Below are 22,381 nucleotides of genomic sequence, written 5' to 3' on the forward strand. Positions count from 1 at the left end.
AATGAATTGCTGCTGCTCCAGCTGCTGATAGAGCTGGGGAGCAGGGTTATGTTAATCTGAGGCTGTAGACATTAAAAAGTCCATAGGAGAGATGGTAGCTGATTAAACAAGTGTTATGAGATAATCATAAAATGTAAAGATTGATGACAGCGCTTGGAACCATAAGGCAACATTAAAAAAAAATTGTGGGAAATAAAGTGACACTGAAATATTAGTAAGGCAAAAGACAGGGGTTGTTCTGGTCAGGTAAGAATGCAACAATACAAAAAATGTAATAGAATAATTTGGCCATAATTTGCTAGAATATGTTTTTGTCATATTTGAAATATAAATCTAATACGATCTGTTTTTAAATGTATTTTCTTTAAAACAAAGTGTGTTTTTTGAATATCGTAATCCATAATTATGTGGATAGATAGACATATTAGATAGTTTTTAGTGAAATATAAGCCCCCTATAAAGGCAGGGGAAAGCCCTGTTACTCACTTTAAAACAAAATTTGTTCCCTAAAATGGTGGACAATGCTACAGACACATGACCTCTTTACCCAGTTATCTAGCAGCTAATTACCACTTGTGCAATTAATGAAAGGACAGGTCATGTTTTGTTGTGCAAAACAGGACAGAAAGACAGGGCAGGAGAGGAAGAAGAGAGGTTAGAGTTAAAGGTAAGGACTGCTCATTTAAAACTTACATGTGAGTCCTAATGTTTTTAAGTTAGATATTTGGTTTGTACATGTGACATTATGTTTTTTCATATTGTGAAATCTGCTGCAAATCAAACTGAGGTAGACTAACTATGCTATTTAAAGGCTGCATGTCAACGTTTTAAACTCAAACCTCTGATTGCTTGAATAAAGAAAAGATAAAGTTATAGTTTGAGTGTGGAATGTCTTCTCTTATAAAAGAACCCAACAAATACAAGTAAATGTTGTTTTATTTTCTGGCACTCAAAGAGCAGCCTGAAACACTGATACAAGGCCACGTCACGCTTTGCCTCTCCAAAACCTGAAATGGACATACATGCAGATGTTTTAGTAACTTGCAAACATCTGCAATAACAGTAGAGGGAGATATTTTATTGAAATTCAACATGAAAATAATCACAGGAAAGCGTTTTAAAGAGAGATTTACACATTTATATGTATATACATATTAGCAATCTAGTTTTTATCGTTTCTGATTACTAAGGACCTTGAAATGTACTTTATACATCACTACCGACTTAAATAAATAAATCTCCCCCTGCTGGTAATGCAACTCCTGCATGCGTATCCCTTTCACAGTTTGGAGAGGCAAAGCATAAAATGCAAAGAGTGGGCCAGAGTGTCTATTATATGTTTTGCCATGATATCAGGTTGAACTGGTGGTTATTTGCAATACCTTACTGTTGCCTTTCTATCAGCTTAAAGCAGTCTTGGCCATTCTCCTCTCACCTCTGACATGAACAAGGCTGTTTCACCCAGACAACAGCTGCTAACAGGATGTTTTACCTTTTTAAGAAGATCTGTGCACCCCACAGATGGTTGTATTGGGAAATGTCAATAGATCCGCAGTTTCTAAAATAAACAGACCAGAGTTCAGAGTTCTTTGAATCACCTTTCTTCCCCATTCTGATGCTCAGTTTGAACTTCAGCAGGACATCTTGTATATGTGTCGAAATGCACTGATTGGCTGATTAGATACAGTTAAACATCTACCATTTAAACTGGCTGGTAAGTGTATGTTACACACTGTGTACTCCATTAAATGACAAAAAAGTTACTGGAGCAAAAGAAAACACTGCAGAATGTGTCATCGTATTATCTTGCTCATCAAATGACACAATGACTTTAAAGCACTATTCTTAAGAGTGAGATAATTATTGTACATCTGTTGTGGTAACTGCTTGTTTAAAAAAAGACTTGCCTATTGGAGACACTAAAGACAGTAAAAGATGTGAAATCAACCTTCCAACTGCAGCTCTCAGGGGACTGTCCATTTAAGCAAATGAAAGGGGCTCTTCCGACGGACAGGAAAGAACTGGTTTGTCAAGCTGGAGGATCGAGTGTCTCCTGTGGAGGGGCGTATCACTGTCTCGGTCTAAAATTCATACAGGTCTGAGATCTTAAAAACATTTCAAGTAATCCAAACCTGGCCTCACTGAGCAGGAAGGCTTCCAATGCCACGTTATTCCTTCTTGAAAATAAGCAACTTTTATCTTAAGTTCAGCCATCTCAGCACTAAGTGCTAATTAGCCATCCGACTAGCTGTGCTTTCATGTTTCGTTTAGTTTCAGTCCTCCAGCTAACTCGCTCTTTTAGCAGTCAAAAGCATGAATCAAAAAAGACCCCATCACACATTTACACTTTATAGCCAGCTAATGAGGAACATCTCAGCACAACACAACGTGTTCTCTACATTACATTAACACAGCTATGGCTGTTGCTTGCTTTGTCATCTGTATACACAAGGTCCTCACATCTGTCCTGTCTTCATCACTTCTGCATCTGATGTTTCACATCCCACTGTCCACTATGACCAAGCCAGATTTTTGCTTTGAGCGTTGGAGCATTTTTTTTTCCCAGTTTTCCTCCTGCCTGCTTTTGGCCTTTCACAAAAACCTGAATTCTGCTCCCTTTTGCTTTGCTTATTTGCCCGATTCGTTTTTTAGTAAAAGTCTTTTAGATGACTAATAAGTCAAAATTATTTTCTCAAAATTTTGACTTATTAATTCAAAATTTTGAGGGAAAGTAATTCGAAATTTCAAGTTAGCACTGCCAATATCAGTAATCTACGTGAATGATGTCATTTCCTTGTTACCCGGAAGCTGAAGGCCTCAGCTACAAATGCTACAGCTAAGCTACCAGTATTAAATCCAGTCATGAATGCACAGATTGCTGAGTATTTTCAGCGTGACTTCAAAAATGATGAGATCCTTGTGTTATTAGCTGAATCCCATGGCGTTACTATCAGCAAACGTACTCGCGAAAGTGCCAATTTGTTGATCGGTTTTGAGTTATTAACTAGAAATTTTGAGAAAAGTAACTTGAAATTTTGAGTTATGTTTCTCCAAATGTCGAGTTAATAAGTCAAAATTTCAAAAAAATAACTCGAAATTTCGAGTTATGGATACTTAGTGGCAGAAACGGGCTTCCATATCCATTACACATGAACATTCATTTCACGTTTCATTCGCTTTATGGAATCTTTCTTCAATTACATTTTATTAGCCCCTTCTCACAAGAACATTATAGTTAGCATAATGCCTTTTAATACAGTTATATGGGATTACTTTCTTTTACTTTGTCTTTAAACATCAATCTTTGTCAATCACACATTTTTAAATTCAGAGATTCTTCTAGTTAGTAGCTGACTCATGTGTGTCGCTCCCACTCACTCCACCTAAGTTACTACTTTACACCCTCACACACTAATGTTTTAAGTTGGAATCTCAAACAGCTTACAGGTCTTGTCAATTTACACCACGTGGTGGCTTTGGGAGACAGTAACCAAATCTGACAAAGATATGAGAGCCAAATATAAATGCCAGTTTGGATTAAATGCTACAGCATCTCATGCACTGCCCTGTATAAAGGGATTGGAAGCCTGCACTAAGCTGTCTAATTGAAAAATTGAATTGAAATTTGTTATTGACTTTTCCAGCTTTATCTGTACAGAACAATGTAATTTACCTTCTAACATCACAACCTCCATGTGAGATAATGTAAAATAATGAGTTTGAACATAACTGTTTCCAACTAAAGGTTGTACATAGCATGGAAATCAAATGATCACTTGCCATTTCTTTAAAGAATGGAAGACAAAAGTAGACAAATGATAAACTTTTAATTACAAATTCCTTACTACAGGCACAGAATAGATTTCAGATAAAGTTCAACCCCATTGTTAGTTGTAGGCTTTGCATATGAAAGTCACAAAAGACTGTCTTAGTTAATATTACTTCTTGGTTGCATATTGCCACATACCACAATAACACCCACCAGTGGTTCAGCCAAATATGAGGACATAGTAACTAGGGCTGTTCAATATAACGATATATATCACATGACGATATAAAAACGTCTATCGTTTGCTATTACGCTATCGTTTGTTTCGTGGTGTCGTAAAATAAACTGTTTACAGCAATGTCTTGATGCATTCTCAGTCATCCAGGAAAATAAATCTCCAAAAGTTGAATCTGTTTTATATATATATATATATATATATATATATATATATATATATTAAAATCTAATACAGTTTGAGTCATTAAAAAAAAGAATTTACAAAGATTGTTACATTTTTGTGATTTATATCGTTATCAGGACTTATATATATGTCTTATATCGGGAGATTAGATTTTGGTCATATCGCACAGCCCTACTAGTAACCACAACAGATCATTGCTCATTCTGGGAAATAAAGCAGCAGCAAACCTGTGGTTCATAAAAAATCCAGATGTTTTACCAGCTTAAACCGAGATTTGACATTAAAGCAGATACCAAACATAATTTTTAACAAGTGAACAGATTTCTTTTAAAGCTACAATGCTTTTAAGATTTTCAAGCATTGTAGTGTAGTAGTATACACACTCTGAGGAATTAGCTAAGCTCAACCTTGTTGTGTTGTACATAACAAGAAAAATGCAAGTGCTGCTGAGAATTATTCGAAATAAACTGCTTGGAAAAACTAAATTAAAAACCAATTAGCCAAAACATTTAAAAACTAGACAGCTAGTATTCTGAACCTTTTCTGATGGCTCCAATAATGGTCCATTTTAGTTAACAGTTATCACACAGGTGCATCTTTTGAAATTTAAGGCATCACATCTTAGATGAGGCGGTGATGGCTGAGGCTCCAGGACGGCTGTAAACGTGCAAAGTGGCATCCTGAAAAGGGACAGAGTAAAAAAACAAAACACAAATGAGATCAGATACAAAAAAAAAAAAAAAAAAAAAAAAAAAAACACAACAGGAGAAGGACACAACACATAACAACAATGTTCAGTAACCAGTGTATCTAAGAGCAGACTACAGCAACCTCCCTGAACAGGGTCCAGTATTCATTACAGTGGTAGACATCCAAGAAAGAGACTCCAGTATGAAAAGTTGGACAGCACCAAGCCCTGACACGATTCATGCCTACTGGCTAAAGAAGCCGACTACATGAGTGTCTAGCAGCACAAATAAACCAGCTACTAGTCAACGAGAGAGACCCAGAATAGCTAACGAAGGCTGGACAGTGCTGATCCCCAAGGACCTCCAGAAGGTAACAGTCCCATACAACTACCAACTAATAACCAGGCTCAGTACCACATGGAAGCTCCTGTCAGGCATCATTGCAGCTAACATGAAAAGGCACATGGGTTAGAGCGTCAAGCACGTCATGAGGAGTCAGCTGAACGTTAAGAACAACACCTATGCCCTGTCCGTGATCAGGTACCCTGCTGGGATAATAAGAGTTAAAGCACTTTATTGTCATTGTAGTTATACAACGAAATTTGTTTGGTGGCTCACAGAGGCCAGCAGTAATAAAACAAGATGAAGAATAGTAACATAATAACCAAGTAAACGTAGTAAGTAAAAAGAAGACACTTAGCACAGTAAGTAAAAAAGAAAAAGAAATACTAGTAGTTGGCCAAAGGAGGAGATAGAAGCCACTGACATCAAGACCAGGAAGCTCCTGACCATGCATGGAGGGTTTCACCCCAAGTCCAGCACCCTGATACTGTATGCTAAGGAGGCCGGGGACTAGTTAGTGCCATCACCATAGTCCAGGATGAGACAACAAACATCAACGTATATGTCAGGAAAAAGGCCCCAACCCACCGCGTGCTCAGTGAATACCTCAAGCAGCAGAAACCCAAGAAAGAGGAGGAAAAGGAGGAACCATCATGGATGGATAGGCCTCTGCACAGTATGTACCACCCACAGATAAAGGAAGTGGCTGACAGCCAGAAATCCTACCAGAGGCTGGACAAAGCTGGACTGAAAGACAGAGGCAATAATCATGGCAGCACAAGAACAAGCTCTGAGCACAAGATCCACAGAGACTGGGGTCTATCACACCGGGCAAGACCCACACATCTGTGCCGAATATGGCCTGGAAGTCCCGAGGTCAAAATGGAAGATCCCCTAGGTTGGCGGAGAATGACTGAGCTAAGATCCTGTGGGATATAACCGGACAACCGGACATAGAGGTTGTAGACAAGCAGAGGAAAATTGCCGTAGTGAATGGAAGAAGGAAGCTTGAGAAATACCAAGGGCTCAGAGAAGAGCTTGAGAAAATGTGAAGGGTGAAGATAACAGTGGTCCCAGTGGTAATCGGAGCAGATATATACAAACATATACACACATACCTTCTTGGCCTCTGCATTGTACTTCTTGAGAAGAGTCTCAACTCTGTTTCCATAGTCTGGATGCACAGCCTTCAAATTCTCGACCTGCGAGACACAGAAGAAAAATATTAGTCCTGGAGGATAGCAGGTTCTTTAAAAAACACATTCTCTCCATCTCCTATAAGCCACGAAGAATAAACATTCAGTAAATGCTATTGTTGCGTTTTAGATTACATTTATCAATAAGCACAACATGTTTCCTGAAACCTCATATTCCAAAAAGCACAAACTATGAGCAACAGCTAAGTGAGAGACTGTAGTGCTTGGACTCACCATGCGTTTCTGGATGAAGAGCTGGGCTTCTTTTAGAAACCCTGCCATGTTCTGGCAAAGTCTCTGTCGCTCCTCCTCATTCAGGACCTGAGTGTAGAAGGTGCGAACCTGCAAAAAACACACAGGTTTATTCTCTAGAGGAAAAAGGAACTAATCAGAAACAGATTTTGACTCAGAAGCATCAACTTGATTTCAAGTCTTTAAAAAATAGAAAGAAAAAAAAACCCATCCTATGACACTTTCTGTTTATTACTAGTAAGAATTAGCTTTGACTATAGTTCCTTCCAAGATGAGGCCGATAAACCAGAAACCAGAGTGCAGTAACAGGAAGAAAAAGCCACTAAAACTAAATCTACATATTTCCATTACCCTTTAAAAAATGAACAACAATTTCATCTTATCATTCGATCCACTTTTCATATTAAATACAGATTTATGCAGCTTTTTAATATTATCAAATCTGAAAATGCCTGGGCCTCAGACACTCTGTGTCACACGTCTACAGATCCTGTTAAATCATCGTTACCTGTGTGACATTGTCTTCATCTGAGCTGTTGTAACGAGCAACATCTGCAGACACTTGGAACTTGGACTCCATAAACTGAGGCTGAGTCTCTGGGGCACTGAAGCTGTTAGGGTAGTAGTTTGGAGCGCCACCTGGTGGTCAAACAAAAACACTGGTGAGGCAGTGAAGGAAAGAAAGAAAAAATGAACAAAGACGAGATGTTTGTGGAAAACCATAATCAGTGATGGCATACGTTATTCACACATCTACCACTGTACAATACCGAAATGTAGCGATAAAATTAATGTTTTATCGCTAGTTTTTACATTTTGTGCACAATGTAGATGACTGTGGTTATGCATGTAATGTCCATGTTATAAAATTATTTCTAATTATTTTATATAATAAGGGTGTTTTTGGATGACTAAGATTTTTTAAAACACCATCACTGATCGTCTACTTCAAAGGTGATATGCACTTGTGTATATGTCACAGAACTCAGTATAAATAAACTGTAACACTACCTGGATTAAAATTACAGGATTACTCAAGATTCATTTCTGAGCCACAGGTACCAGACCTGATCACGTCTCACCTTGGTTGTCATGCATGCACATCGGACCATCACGCTGGTAGTTGGCCACACGAGCCCTGAAGGGGCAGTTGACAGGGATCTGCAGGTAGTTTGCCCCCAACCGGTGACGATGCGTGTCTGGGTAGGAGAAGAGGCGACCCTAGACAAAGAACATGGAGGACAGAGCTCAATACCAACCTAGCTTTTCTTCATTCCCCCCTAGCTTGTCAAATCTGCCATAATGTCACCTGCAGCATCTTGTCAGGGCTGGGCTCGATGCCTGGTGGCATGTTGCTTGGGTCAAAGGCCGCCTGCTCCACCTCTGCAAAGTAGTTGACTGGGTTCCTGTTCAGAACCAGTTTGCCCACAGGGATCAGTGGGTATTCTTTATGTGACCAAACCTGGATCGTGAATAAAATTTACAAATCACAAAAGTCATCTGTGATTTTCAAATGAGCACGTCATTATTTAGAGACATCCTGTGATAATATGGACGTTTTTGGAAAACAAGTTACCAAGTCACTGCACATTTATGTCACGTATTACTTTATAACTCAGATGTTTGCTGTTGTGCAGAACTGCAGTACCTTTGTAAGATCAAACGGGTTGAACCGGAACTTCTCAGCCTGCTCAAAGGTCATGACCTGGATGTAAAAGGTCCAGGATGGGTAGTTTCCATTAGCAATAGCATTGAACAGGTCTGCAATTCCATAATCTGGTTTTGTGGCTGCCAGGCGGTCTGCATCTTCCACCGTCAAATTCTTTATTCCTTGATCCGTCTAAAAAATTAAATTTAAAAAAATGAAGTCAGAGATGGCAGAACACGCAACATAACAGCTAATAAAGCTGATCTCAGGCAGACCTTATAGTGGAATTTGCAGTAGACACGTTCACCATCAGCATTGACCAGTTTGAAGGTGTGAGAGCCGTAGCCATTCATGTGACGGTGGCCATCAGGCAAACCTCGATCGCTGAACAAGAAAGACACCTGCACAGGAGACAAGACAAGACCATGAAAACAACTACAAGAGTTTCTGTTCCAATCACTGTCAATGAGGACTAAATTAACTAAATGACTAAAGACAGCGAGCAACAGTGCACAGAAAGACTTAATTACTTGAAAATATTCTTTATCCTAAATGTGTATTTTAGAAACACCTCAAGCGACATGACATAATATACTAGACTTTTCAGTATCAGGCTCAGCAGCATCTACCTGATGCAGACTCTCAGGCCTCAAACTCCAGAAGTCCCACACCATGTCAGGGTCTTTCATGTGGGTTTGGGGATTGCGCTTCTGGGAATGGACGAAGGATGGGAACTGCACGAGATTAACGAGATATCAATATAAAACAATGTACACTTGACTGATATTAGCACAAGTGTTGTGAGGAATGTGTCTCTGGTCTTAAATATCTTACATTAGGAATAACAAGCTTGGCTTTCATAAACTTTGAGTTAAACTAAGTGTAAACACCCCATGTTAGATATTTAATGTAAAAACAAAAAAAACAAGATGCAAAACTGAAAAATCATCCACTTATGAAACTAGATCTACAATCTGTTCCTGGGGGAATTATTTACATGTTAAAAAATAAATAAATTAAAAAAATAAAGTACTGCTGTAACACTACAACTCTCTGACACAAAATTATACAAATCTGAACCATTACGGTCTGCCCAGACACATGCGTCCCTGCACCCACTCACCAGCATGGCATCCCTGATGAAGAAAATTGGGGTATTGTTGCCCGTCAGGTCCCAGTTGCCATCTTCAGTGTAAAACTTGACTGCAAAACCTCGAGGGTCACGCACAGTGTCTGCAGATCCAGCCTCTCCAGCTGGGATATTAAAAAACAAACAAACAAACAAACCAGAAGACAGCAACTCACTTTTACTCACACTTTGCATTTAAAGGTTTGTTTTGCAACTCATACCAAAAACATTTTCAGCAGTAAATCATTATCATCATCTTCTATTGTTGCATCTTTCTGAAACATTCAATATAACGTTTTAATTGTCCATATTATTTTCCTATGAAAGCATTTCATAACTGTCTTCAGCAGACATGAACATGTTGTGAGAAGATTAAGGGCTCATATAATCCAGGAGTATATTTTTAAACATTCCTGTTTCATATTTAAACTGTCCTGACAGTTTAAATATAAGTATAGTCAAAGTTCTGAGGCAAACTCCATCCCATGCACAATTCTGAATAATATATATTGTTTTTTAATTGAAATATAAAATATGCTGAAAGCAGATGGAGGACTGTGAAGAAGTGGTGTACATTTGTGATGTAGCAAATCCTCGGTGATCCCCAGGCCACGAAAACATGGAAAGCAACACAATCTTTAGGCCACTATGTCAGAGCTCTGTGGATAACATTTTCCCCCATTAAGAATCGCCTGATAGCCACTGATGGTCCTTAGTTACATCAATTTAAGCTGCTAGCTAAAACCCCAGCACTGTCCAAAGCTGAGCTGTCCCTCTCCTGCTACCTGCAAATATCAATGAGTCATACGAGTGTAAGGACCTAGAGTGCAGTCCAGTGGTGCTATTATAGATTTCAATAGCAAGAGTCCAAACTAACACATCAAAAACTGTGTAAACAGGGAAGAATAAACACCCCCCCCCCAAGCAAATCTGTAAACAAGGCGAACAAGGCGTTCTTACCCACAGTGGAGAAGCGGACAGCAATTGGTGTAGTCTTGCCGACATGCTCAAACACTTTGGCTTTGCAGTAGCGAGTGATGTCATGAGTGACCTCAAAGTAGCCAAATGCCCCTGAATAATGGAGAAAAAAATAAAAATAAATACAGATTTTAAAAGACATGTCTGCTAATATAAGCTTCACAAATTTCGAGTTCTTGTATTTACTTTATTTATCATGAGGACAAATCTAAGACCCAAGTTGTTTGGGTCTTAGTTTGCTCGTAGGCCAACAAACAACTCGTTCAATGTCTGTCCAAAGTCTGAAGCCCTAATCTGTAAACCCTGTAAAGATTAACAATTGTTCAGAGTTAATCCACAAATAAGCAGGATCCACATTTAGACCACTTTATTGGTTGTTTTGTTTAACTTTGTACTTTAATGCAGTCATGTGTAGCCATCTGCCTGAACCAGAATACAATTCTTGACTAAATTTGCACATAAATTTGAACACTTTCCAATGTTAAGGATCAGGCCACTGCTTTATCTCAGAAATAACTGCACCACATAGCTGCTGTTAATACCTTTTAAACACTGACAATCTTTGGTGTCAGGAGCTGAATACACAACTTAGTAACTCTGTATTTGTGGCATTCTAGTTCATGTTAAATGTCCAAATACTCAAAACTCGTGACCACAGGTGCGGGTGACAACACAGATCAACGGGTACGCACAGCTCTCTCTTCACCACAACGAATGGGTACAGCGTCTACTTTACTGCAACCGCAGCACCAATCTGTCTGCTGAGCTCTTGCTCCCCTCTCCGCTCACTCATGAACAAGACCCCAAGATACTTAAACTCGTGCACTTGAGGCAGGTACACGCCCTGACACGGGCACTCCACCGTTTTCCATATTTGAGTATTATTATTGGATCAAAATGAAATAAATATATTGTGATTGTATACCTGGCCACAATCCTTAGTTCTAAGTGTGGGCATGAAATGTCTTGCTGTCTTACTGACCTCAAAGCAAAAAAAATGTTCAGTGCATGATTGCAGCATAATGCCTTACCTGCCCCTTTGGCATGGACCACTCTCTCTGGGATTCGTTCACGGTCAAAGTGGGCCATCTCGTCCGTGAAGACAACATCTTGAACCAGCAGCGGCCCTCTTGGCCCTGCAGTCTGCAAGTTCAATTTGTCTCCCACTGGATGGCCACCGCCTGTGGTCAGCACATCTGGTTTCTAATAATAGACACATTAAAAACAAAACAAACAAAAAACACAACACACATACAAAAAAACAGAAAAAGCATTAAATATATACATCTTGAAGAAAGACTACAAGAACACTGTCCTTTTCTGCTACTTTAACCTGATGATTCCAGTAAAGAAACAAAATCGCTGCAGTTGGTTAATTACTTAATTAATCAAACTAACACATGATGGTGATTTTGAATGAGGAGTTAAAAAATGCAAACTGTGTTAAGCATAAAAAAATAACACGTGTATACAACGGTGCATTTTAGCATGTGTCTATCTTACTATTATCTTACTATCATAACAATTACTATGTGCTGTTCAGACACATCTCTTTCACAGCTGGTTTGCGTGTTTGTTTGTTTTTAGTGCCCAAAAGGATGTGTAGTCACCTACTCGATTTCTTTGAAGGACGTTGGCTAAAAACAATTAATCAGTAATTCAAGCAAGTAAGCCCTTTACAAAACAAAGTTATATGTCTGAATATAATCGTCTACTGAACGATAGGTCTCTCGAAAAGCTAGCTTAAATCGCCCATTTCCAATTTATCACCGCGCAAAACCAAAAAAAAAAATCGATCAAACCGAATGCATAGACCTGAGAGCCTCTATTTGCCTTCCATGTCTTCATTTGGTCGGTAGCTTTATCTCTGTTGTCAGCCATCTCGACAGCTCAGCGTTTAGACCACACACTACTCGGAATAAAACTCTTTATCCGGACTCCAGAAAAGAACATTTCTTCTTGGACCTTGCCTGCGATGGTCCCGCCCCTCTTACGCCCCTCTATACTGATTTGCTCACGGAGTAGCAAACAAAGTTGGTCAGGGGTATGTTTACTAGTGATGGACAGATGAAGCTTCATAAAGCACTGAAGCTTTTCATCCAATTGGTTCACCCCAGCGCAAAGCGTCTTGAAGCTTCATTTGCTCTAGTAGGACATCTACTGGACGTAAAAATATTAGTTGGCATGAATTTGAAGAGTGTGGCATTTTGCACACAGCCTGTAAATATCAACAACAAAAGGAGCGTGTAAAACACGTATATTGTAGTGATGGCAGTATACTGTGTATAGTTATACTGGCAGTATGGAAAATGATTATTTGGAAATGCTTAAAATGGAAATGATCATTTACTGTGAGGTGAGGTGTGGTTGAGGTATGGACAGCTACACACTGAGGCTTTGAGCCTCAGCCCTGCCTGCTCACATTTTATTCTGTAAAAACTAAATTTTCACTTCTTTTATGACCTTTTTAGTGGGGAGAACATAGCTAGGATTTAATGATTTAACAAATCTTTTAAATCCTTTGTCCTCCACAATGCTAAATGGCTGGGCCTCAATCACCATGCTAACCAGGTCTTCATCTATTTGAGATTGTTCTCCTGAGGAAAGACAATAAAAACAAAGCACAAATATATATATCACACGTAACTTATTACAGTTGTATAATAATGTTATATCATTTAGTAACATTACAGCATGCTATATTATCATGGCATTTAATGGCTCACCTGGTCTTGCTCCACAATCGGTGTTCCCCTTATTCTCATGCAAAGCTCTGTAGTGCCTAAGCATGGATGAGGTGTTGTTGTTATATCCCAGCTCCCTGGCACATAGCAAACACTTCACCTTGTACAAAAGTCAAGACAGCTTAACATAAATTGTATTGCACCATCAGTATTATGAAAATACATCTTCCGTAGAAATTTACATACCTTGTTGGGAGGAATAAGATAAAAATGTTCCCACACAGGGGAGGACATCCTCCACTTCTTAGCTGGATCCATTCTCTCTTGACCTTCTCTCCTCACTCTCCTAAACCTCCAAACTCTCTCCAAACCTTCACTAACCGCAACTCTCCATCAAACACCTACATTTTGAATGACGTCTGAGGGGTTTATATCGCTGTCATAAGCTCGCGGCAGTGTTGCCAACTCCTCAGTAAGGAAAATCGGCTGTCCTAAAAGTCGCTAAATGACGTCATCACCTAATTTGCATAATTGGTCATGCTAATGTAATTGTAACCTACGTTGTTGGAGAGAGAAATAACATCGTGGAAGAGACATAAAGTGAGTAAAAAACGTCCTAAATGCATTTAGAGTTTATTTAGAACTACAAATTAAATTTCTTTTAGCAATTATTGTTTTTTTTATGTCACAATTCCAACCCTGCTCCTTAATCCGGGCTTGGACCGGCAAAAGTGACCCGAAATAGGCACTCTGGTGGAGTTACTTTGTGTGTGTTTATAAGTAGTTTTAAACCTTGTGATCCACAAAACAGCATAAGAGTAAAAGAGTAAAAGAAGAACTGACTGCGTTACAGCACCCGCTGCTTGTTGAGAGTAAAAGCAATATGCGCTTTCACGTCTTTTTTTAGGGGGTCTGAAAACTCGCTAAATATAGCGACAAAGTCGCTAAGTTGGCAACACTGGCTCGCGGCAAAGTTCGAACCACTTCCTGAACCAGTCACGTGGTACAGCCGGGCAGCGAGGCTTCGGACGTCATCATTTTCAGCTCCTCCCATAAATGAAGCAAGCCTCGTTACGCGCATCGCGGAAACGCCCCCTCAATTACTCGACACAAGCTTTGAAGCCTCGATACAGAACGTCACATCACTAATGTTTACCACCAACCACTGTAGAAATCATAACAGAGACCCCAAAATAAAGCCAAAACGTCTCTATCGCCCCCTGGTGTGTGGCTGCAGTACAGGTAATAAACCCTACCTCCTCCACCTAGCGGACGTAAGGGACTGGGCCAGACTAAAATAAATATTTTTTCCCCAAAGATGCTTTTTTCCCCTTATTTCTCATAATTTGATTCTTATAACTATCATAATAGAGTTAAATTACACGTCATCATAACGGCTTTGACAATTCAGCTGAAGTCAAGGAGAAATTGCGCATCTCTGTTCGGGAATGGCAAAGAGAGGCGAACGCTGAGAGGAGATGCAGCGTTTACGTTCCAAAACCAAACTGATTGTAAAGTGCCGACACTACCCGACATAAGGACCCGAAGCCCTGCCGCATTTGTGATGTGTGTTGATGATGTGTGTTTGTAAGGTAATCCGTAAATAACGTCCTTAGGGGATAAATAAAGTCTTTCTGTTTAGTGTATCACACTGCGGTCAAGTGAGCCCTCACTTACGAAGTCACAGTCAAGCTAGCCGCACCGCCAGCCGCACCGAAAATGTTGTTGCACTACTCTTACGCATATTACGGTATCGGTGCCGACTGGCTTAGAAACGCAGTCTTTTGTGTCCTGACACTATTTTACTTCACAATCCACTCCCAGTTTTAGTGTATCTCCACTTCCCCCCCTGTGATCCACAGCCCAAATTACTGTATGATTCAGATAAAATTAACAATAAAATTTACCCAATATACTCTACTGTACTTTTAATATCCTCATCTTTGACCTCAGATTACAGGAAAACTGTAAGAGGTGACGCAGATATTTCACTGGATTATGATTCTGGGTGACCCCCACTCTGCACCCTGTGATCCACAGCCAAAATTACTGTACGGATTTCCAGAAAATTGATCGTAAACTTTACACAATTTACTCTACTGTACTGTACTCTAAATATTCTCATCTTTGACCTCAGATTACAGGAAAACTATAAGAGGTGATGCAGATATTTCACTGGATTCTGACTCTGGGTGACCCCCACTCTGCACCCAGTGATCCACAGCCAAAATTACTGTACGGTTTTTGAGAAAATTGAATTGAATTGATTTCATTCATTCATTTTCCCAGCATTCCAGAGAACTACAGGCTTGGAATGCATGTGTTTGGGCTCCTTGCATGCTGTGATAACTTAAAAGACATGGATGATGTTGTCCATAGTGCAGCAATAGTGTTTTGTAGTCCTTGTAGTGGAAGGAACGTAACAAAACACTACAACAACTTGAAAATCTTTATGCAAAAATGGGGGACCCTGGATTTGGATGAAAAGACTGTGATTGCTGAAGATTACAAGGTTAGCTAAGATTTATTTTTTAAGTAACCATATTAATAACTTTTTTACTTGTGTCTGTCGCAAATGAATTAATGAATTCACATTATTTTAAAAATATATATTTTAAACCACAATAACATTTTACATAATTAATTTTTCTTTGGTTTGATAACTTGCTGAATACAGATATATATCTGTTTTACAGAATGATGTTCAGAATGCCCCCTTGAAGACCTTACATTAAAATAAATAAGCATTAAAAGTATGTACGTGTGGGTTCCAATCAGCCAGGTTTTGGGTTTTCTGATTGGGACCCACACCCAGTTTCACACCTTGGCTCAGGCGATTAGAGGATCATCAGGGGTCCTTTTGTCCCTCTGTGGGGGGACACTCCCACTATGTTTAAATCTGGGACTCCCCACCATTTGACCTTAGAACTGAAGAAGCTTCTCGGATGAGAGGTGAAACGTCTTCAAGCAACTTAAAGAAGTCCAGACGCTTTTCTTTGCAAGCTCCTTTGACTACGATGACCTGGATGACTGAGAACCTTCACAGACAAAATAATTTAGTTAAAATTTACTTTGCATGGGATATCATGTGCACTGTGGGGTCATTCTGCAGACACGGGCCTACCAAATGAATCAGCTTCATGCAAGGTAGTTTGCCTGCTGTGGTAACTGCAACTTGTCCAGCCTTTAATTTGCCATTTTTGGCAATGAAGAGATCACTCTCTGCTTGGATAGTATGTCCTCCAGTAGCAGACAGTGCCTTTGCAAGTCCACCCATGTGAGAGAGACTTTCATTAGCTGCATTAACAATTGCATCCACTTTGAAGGCAAATAAATCTCTTTTCCATACTGTGACCGATGCTTTATTAGCCATGTATGTTGCTATTTTTGGGCAAACAGCTATTTGTTCCTGGCTCTCATCTTACAAACATAGACACTTGTCAATTTTCAGAGTCATTTATGACAATAACACAAAAAACATAAATGTAGACATTAAAAACATTTCTAAAAATACCTGGTTTTGACGAGCATCATATTGTTTGTGCTGTTCCTGTTTAAAGGTTTGAACAGTGGTCTTCCCTTTTATCTGTTAACAGATAACATTTTTGAATGACTTTATATAATAGAATATAATATACAAAAGAATATGGTCATGAATGAGACAAACTTGTTCTGATTTGAGATGTATGTAACGAGTGAGCATCTGTCCTGCTGTTGGTGTACCATACAGGAACTGAAATGACTGTGTATGAGTGCCTAGTCCCCTTAATGTCCAACATTACGTCCCAAGTAAACAGAGGAACTATGAGATAAAAACATGGGCAGTATGTGATGCCCGGTCCAGCTTTACAGAGAACATGCTAGTGTATGATTGCACACGAGCTGTGCATAATACAGTAGGTCTCCAAAAGACAATAATCAGCCTTGAAAGCTTGTTTAATTCATATGGCCTTGGCCTACAACTGCTGAAAACAAAGCTGTACATGGTGTGACCAGCAAAAAGCAAAAAACCTGAGCTTCCTCCTGCACTTATGTCACCTATGGACATGCATTTTTTGGCATTAAAGTGGGGGTTCACTAAGGCCCATGCCTAGGTGTAATACAATGTCAAAACACATAAAGATTTCAAGTAATCAGTTGGAATACAGTTTGATAAAACATTGAAACATGGAGACGGATGATAATTTATAATTCATGCTTTATAAATAGTCAAAGCAGACGGTTTACCCCAGAGGACAAAAGGAGTATGGCAATCGGGAGGACATCACAAGGTTTAATTATTGAAAATAATTGGAACATGATGACTTACCTCAGTTTTCTTTTTCTTCAGTGGCAGTTCTGTCACTAACGGTGACACGTACACACCTTTTCATTTAATGCGTTTGTCTTTCCATCTCTCCATTTCCACGCGAAAAGACTGTTTTTTTTTACACGTACATACTTTTAATGCTTACTTATTTTATCATCTCTTAATTCTATAGTCATAGCCAAATGTTTTCACTTTTTCTTAGTTTCTTGTTCTAGTTGTATAAAACACAATTTTTATTATTAGGAAGTTATTCATACCTTTTGTCTTGTTTTTTTCATGTCTGCATATTCAAGCAGGAGGGCATCATGCATTTTTTGATAAAGTCATCAAGCCTTGTCAGTCTCCTTCTCTGGATACGGATTTTTTTCAAATCCCACTGGCTTTTCTCCATGATTCCTTGGGTTCTGTTGTCTTGTGTAAAATTCTTAAATGCAATAGTATATTGTTTAAGTCAGTATCTATGTATTGTAAATTTATGTACAATTTATGTTTCTTTTTCACTTATTCTTCTCGCTATGATACCTGGTTCTTAGATTGCTGAATGTCACCATAGAGTTTACTGAGCTGCTGGTAAGCAGGACCAGTACCATGACGTCCAAGATCCCCTAAGGAGAATACAAGTAATTCAAAAACATAATTAAAATAGATAATTCAACATTTAGCACATTTACATTAATGAATAACTGACAATTTAAGATAGTAATACAACAAATAAAAAAATGTACCGAGCATCATTGATGACCACAAAGTTGCATGTGGTAGAAGGTGATTTACCAGACCGGCAATATATTTGGGTGCATGAAAGATGTTTTTTTCGCCCTCACAGTCCAGTGTTGCATTGTCAACAATTGCCTGGAAATGGGTCTTCAAGGGGGCATTCTGAACATCAGTCTGTAAAACAGATATATATCTGTATTCAGCAAGTTATCAAATCAAAGAAAAATTAATTATGTAAAATGTTATTGTGGTTTAAAATATATATTTTTAAAATAATGTGAATTCATTAATTCATTTGCGACAGACACAAGTAAAAAAGTTATTAATATGGTTACTTAAAAAATAAATCTTAGCTAACCTTGTAATCTTCAGCAATCACAGTCTTTTCATCCAAATCCAGGGTCCCCCGTTTTTGCATAAAGATTTGCAAGTTGTTGTAGTGTTTTGTTACGTTCCTTCCACTACAAGGACTGCAAAACACTATTGCTGCACTATGGACAACATCATCCATGTCTTTTAAGTTATCACAGCATGCAAGGAGCCCAAACACATGCATTCCAAGCCTGTAGTTCTCTGGAATGCTGGGAAAATGAATGAATGAAATCACTGTTAGTATGACCTTTACATTACAAATCTTGTATTCTTTTTTAATTATTGATATAAATGTTTTTTTTACAAAGGTCCTTGGCCTTTTTCATGACATGGCTCAAACATCGATGAAGAATGGGAATGTTGAATTGCTGGCCACTCAGTAAGACATACTTACTGGGCGATCGTGGCTCAAGAGTTGGGAGTTCGCCTTGTAATCGGAAGGTTGCCGGTTCGAGCCCCGGTCGTTGTGTCCTTGGGCAAGACACTTCACCTACCGCCTACTGGTGTTGGCCAGAAGGGCCGATGGCGCGATATGGCAGCCTCGCTTCTGTCAGTCTGCCCCAGGGCAGCTGTGGCTACAACTGTAGCTTGCCTCCACCAGTGTGTGAATGTGAGAGTGAATGGGTGGGTGACTGGACGTGTAAAAGCGCTTTGGGGTCCCTAGGCGGGACTAGTAAAAGCGCTATACAAATACAGGCCATTTACCATTTACCATTACCATTTACATAGTACTTCTGCAGCAGATCCTCTAGACTTGTTCTGCAGAATGTCATGGAAATGGATCGGAGGAGTACCAGGGATCCATCACACATGAACATGACAGGCCTGTTGTAGGCCCAATTACCAAATGCTCTTACCAGATAAGTCTGAAAGGCCTGCAAGAAGTATCACAGGGTGCAGAGTGGAGATGGCCTAGATTCAGAATCCAGTGAAAATATCCTCTTACAGTTTTCCTGTAATCTGAGGTCAAAGATGAGAATATGTAGAGTACAGTACAGTAAATTGTGCAAAGTTTACGATCAATTTTCTCAAAAACCGTACAGTAATTTTGGCTGTGGATCACTGGGTGCAGAGTGGGGGTCACCCAGAGTCAGAATCCAGTGAAATATCTGCGTCACCTCTTATAGTTTTCCTGTAATCTGAGGTCAAAGATGAGAATATTTAGAGTACAGTACAGTAGAGTAAATTGTGTAAAGTTTACGATCAATTTTCTGGAAATCCGTACAGTAATTTTGGCTGTGGATCACAGGGTGCAGAGTGGGGGTCACCCAGAATCATAATCCAGTGAAATATCTGCGTCACCTCTTACAGTTTTCCTGTAATCTGAGGTCAAAGATGAGGATATTAAAAGTACAGTAGAGTATATTGGGTAAATTTTATTGTTAATTTTATCTGAATCATACAGTAATTTGGGCTGTGGATCACAGGGGGGGAAGTGGAGATACACTAAAACTGGGAGTGGATTGTGAAGTAAAATAGTGTCAGGACACAAAAGACTGCGTTTCTAAGCCAGTCGGCACCAATACCGTAATATGCGTAAGAGTAGTGCAACAACATTTTCGGTGCGGCTGGCGGTGCGGCTAGCTTGACTGTGACTTCGTAAGTGAGGGCTCACTTGACCGCAGTGTGTAACACTTAGCTAGCTAGCTAAGTGAGACAGTAGCGAGTTTCAACGCCTTTATTTGCAAGGAGTCAAAAGCATACACAATGAACATACATTTCCTCAGCTTACTGTAAAGAGTTGCGTAGCTTTAATTTCAGAACGTGTTGCATAATTGAATAATATTTCTATCAAATCCCTTGTGTTTATGCTACACTGTAATATAATATTTACAAAAAAAATAGTGTACTGTTTTTCTCCTAATATATCAGGCTTATGTCTCGCTTGTCTAGGTTTTAAACATAGTCATTATTGTATGTAACTTAAGTACTGTTCGTAGAGTCATCATGGGCTGTAGGTCGTCTTGTTAGGTGTTCTCTTTCTGCTCTATTTAGCGATACAGATAGATGGTCCTGGACAGAGCAGTGTAAAAATTTTCAGTGTAAGAAATTTTCTCATGCACGCAATGAAGCAGCATCCACAGACAGTCAGGAAGGCCACTGCAACATGATTAAAAGAAAAGACACACTACCACTCCATCTACCAAATCACTCTTCCATGAAAGGTTTGAATGGATCACTTGTCCCTGAGTGCTAGGCCAATTCGTCAGCAAGGGTGATGAGCTTGAATCACAGTACCATCAGGTGCAGTGTTGTTAGTGTAACGATGTAAAAGAATGAATATGGTTTTGTTGTTGTTAAATTCCTGTTAAACTTGGGATCGCAACCATGGGTTTATTTCGAAACTTTTATTTTGAAAATCCGCAGCGGAAGTCTGCTACTGGTAAACGGGCTTTCCCTAAGCTTATCCATTAGTAGCAATGAAGCTTTTGCTGTGGTAAGTCCTTCTTCAGTCCGCCCTGACTGAACATGAGTTTAAAACATATTTGAAAATCCTCATTGAAGTTAACATGGCAGTGCATTAACAGCATGAACTGCCCATACAGTAGCATCTGAGTAAATTTCAGTTTTATGATCTTGTTTTGCAATTAACGGGTTAGACGGTAGGAAAAATGGACACGCTGAGCTAGCGGCTAACAGCTAGAGGAGACTGTTGTGTCTAATAACTTTGAAACTTCTTTTGATAGTTTGGGCGGAATCCTGTTGCTGGAAACCCATGGTTATCCATGTTCCCATGTTCCCATGTTATTGCAGGTATGTGTATTTTGAAACATGTATTTGGTTGAGCTGCAGGCTAATTCTGTTTAAGAAATACTGCTTGTTAAGTTTTGCCCAGTAGATGGCAGCATTGTTCCATTTACTATTGTACATGAAAGGAAATTTGGCTTTGGTCTGGAAGTTTATTTATATTTACATGACCGTGCATTTAAGTGAATTCATTTCTCTTTTGTTACCTAAACCACAATGCAGTAATGTTTTTATTTTATTTTCCGTAATAAGTTTTGTTGCCATTTTATTTTTCAATCAATATTTGTTTTTTTTATTTATTTTAAGAAAACTGAGAGTTCCACTATACGATCATTAGCTTATCGTTAGTAGCAATGAAGCTTTTGCTGTGTTTGGGCGGAATCCTGTTGCTGGAAACCCATGGTTATCCATGTTCCCATGTTATTGCAGAGACCCACAAAAAGGGGAATAAACCACGCCTGAGCTCTACCCATCTCGAGTCCAGAGAGTTTTACTCATGCAGCACCGGAGATAGAGACTGAGGGGGATTACATTAGGGATAAACATGAAAGAACTAGCCTCAAATATCAGTAGAAATCAGGGGCAGGAGCAGTGAAGTGCTTCTAAACAACTTCAGCATACATGCTAAGCTGCTTACCTGATGTCAGTTGAAATGGTGATGTGGCCCGTGTTAGCATAGCAGGTGCCTACGCCACACACCTAGAAACATTAGCTTGGGAGAGAGACCAAAACACACACAGTATATTTTTGTAACACAAGGGCTGCCACGATAAGTCAACTAGTCACGATTACGTCGAGATCTTCAACGACTAATTCAATAGTCCACACGTCCTGAAAGACGCCGGAATAAGTACTAGGATTTAAGGGTGTAATAACGGACTGAAACAGAAGATGGCAGTAATGCATGTACAAGGATGCCAGCTGCTGTTAAACACCAAAGAATGGTAAATGGCCTGTATTTGTATAGCGCTTTACTTAGTCCCTAAGGACCCCAGAGCGCTTTACACTACATTCAGTCATTCACCCATTCTCACACACATTCACACACTGGTGATGGCAAGCTACATTGTAGCCACAGCTGCCCTGGGGTGCACTGACTGAAGACGAAGAAGCAGCAGCAGCAATCT

At 39.4% G+C, this 22,381-nt stretch overlaps 2 protein-coding genes across 3 annotated transcripts; both read right to left on the minus strand.

Annotated features, from left to right (window-relative positions):
- Nucleotides 1-1,219: 1,219 nt before the first annotated feature.
- Nucleotides 1,220-12,400, minus strand: LOC102775586 (catalase-like). Of its 2 annotated transcripts, XR_436624.3 has the most exons (14): nt 12,240-12,400; nt 11,456-11,627; nt 10,407-10,517; nt 9,441-9,571; nt 8,947-9,051; nt 8,593-8,718; nt 8,318-8,509; nt 7,979-8,131; nt 7,752-7,890; nt 7,178-7,308; nt 6,652-6,759; nt 6,340-6,423; nt 4,729-4,870; nt 1,220-1,558 (listed from the first exon to the last, which is right to left on the minus strand). XR_436624.3 is itself a non-coding variant. In XM_006782451.3 (13 exons), exons 1-13 carry the CDS (start codon nt 12,303-12,305, stop codon nt 4,805-4,807), a joined length of 1,584 nt encoding a protein of 527 aa, XP_006782514.2. In that variant the 5' UTR covers nt 12,306-12,400; the 3' UTR covers nt 4,190-4,804. The 2 variants fall into 2 exon arrangements, 1 of the variants encoding a protein (XP_006782514.2); XM_006782451.3 differs by lacking the exon at nt 1,220-1,558 and having other exon boundaries at nt 4,190-4,870.
- A 5,291-nt stretch (nt 12,401-17,691) lies between these two features.
- On the minus strand, nt 17,692-18,848 carry LOC148102012 (uncharacterized). The gene is made up of 5 exons (XM_087844608.1): nt 18,811-18,848; nt 18,493-18,715; nt 18,143-18,308; nt 17,940-18,022; nt 17,692-17,841 (listed from the first exon to the last, which is right to left on the minus strand). The coding sequence occupies exons 1-5, from the start codon at nt 18,846-18,848 to the stop codon at nt 17,692-17,694; spliced, it is 660 nt and encodes a 219-aa protein (XP_087700734.1).
- Between the last annotated feature and the right edge of the window lie 3,533 nt (nt 18,849-22,381).

This window comes from Neolamprologus brichardi, chromosome 7 (genome assembly GCF_056152115.1).
Source record: "Neolamprologus brichardi isolate AB-2024 chromosome 7, ASM5615211v1, whole genome shotgun sequence".
Lineage (NCBI taxonomy): Eukaryota > Metazoa > Chordata > Actinopteri > Cichliformes > Cichlidae > Neolamprologus > Neolamprologus brichardi.

Excerpts from the sequence above, each read along its gene's own strand:
- LOC148102012 (XM_087844608.1), bottom strand. The coding sequence starts at position 18,848 with ATGTTTGAGCCATGTCATGAAAAAGGCCAAGGACCTTT. Across the intron at positions 18,716-18,810 it reads GAAAAAGGCCAAGGACCTTT|CATTCCAGAGAACTACAGGC; the intron begins GTAAAAAAAACA and ends TCATTTTCCCAG. Across the intron at positions 18,309-18,492 it reads TGATTGCTGAAGATTACAAG|ACTGATGTTCAGAATGCCCC; the intron begins GTTAGCTAAGAT and ends TCTGTTTTACAG.
- LOC102775586 (XM_006782451.3), bottom strand. The coding sequence starts at position 12,305 with ATGGCTGACAACAGAGATAAAGCTACCGACCAAATGAAGACATGGAAG. Across the intron at positions 8,510-8,592 it reads ACTGCAAATTCCACTATAAG|ACGGATCAAGGAATAAAGAA; the intron begins GTCTGCCTGAGA and ends TTAATTTTTTAG. Across the intron at positions 6,424-6,651 it reads TCTTCATCCAGAAACGCATG|GTCGAGAATTTGAAGGCTGT; the intron begins GTGAGTCCAAGC and ends TGTGTCTCGCAG.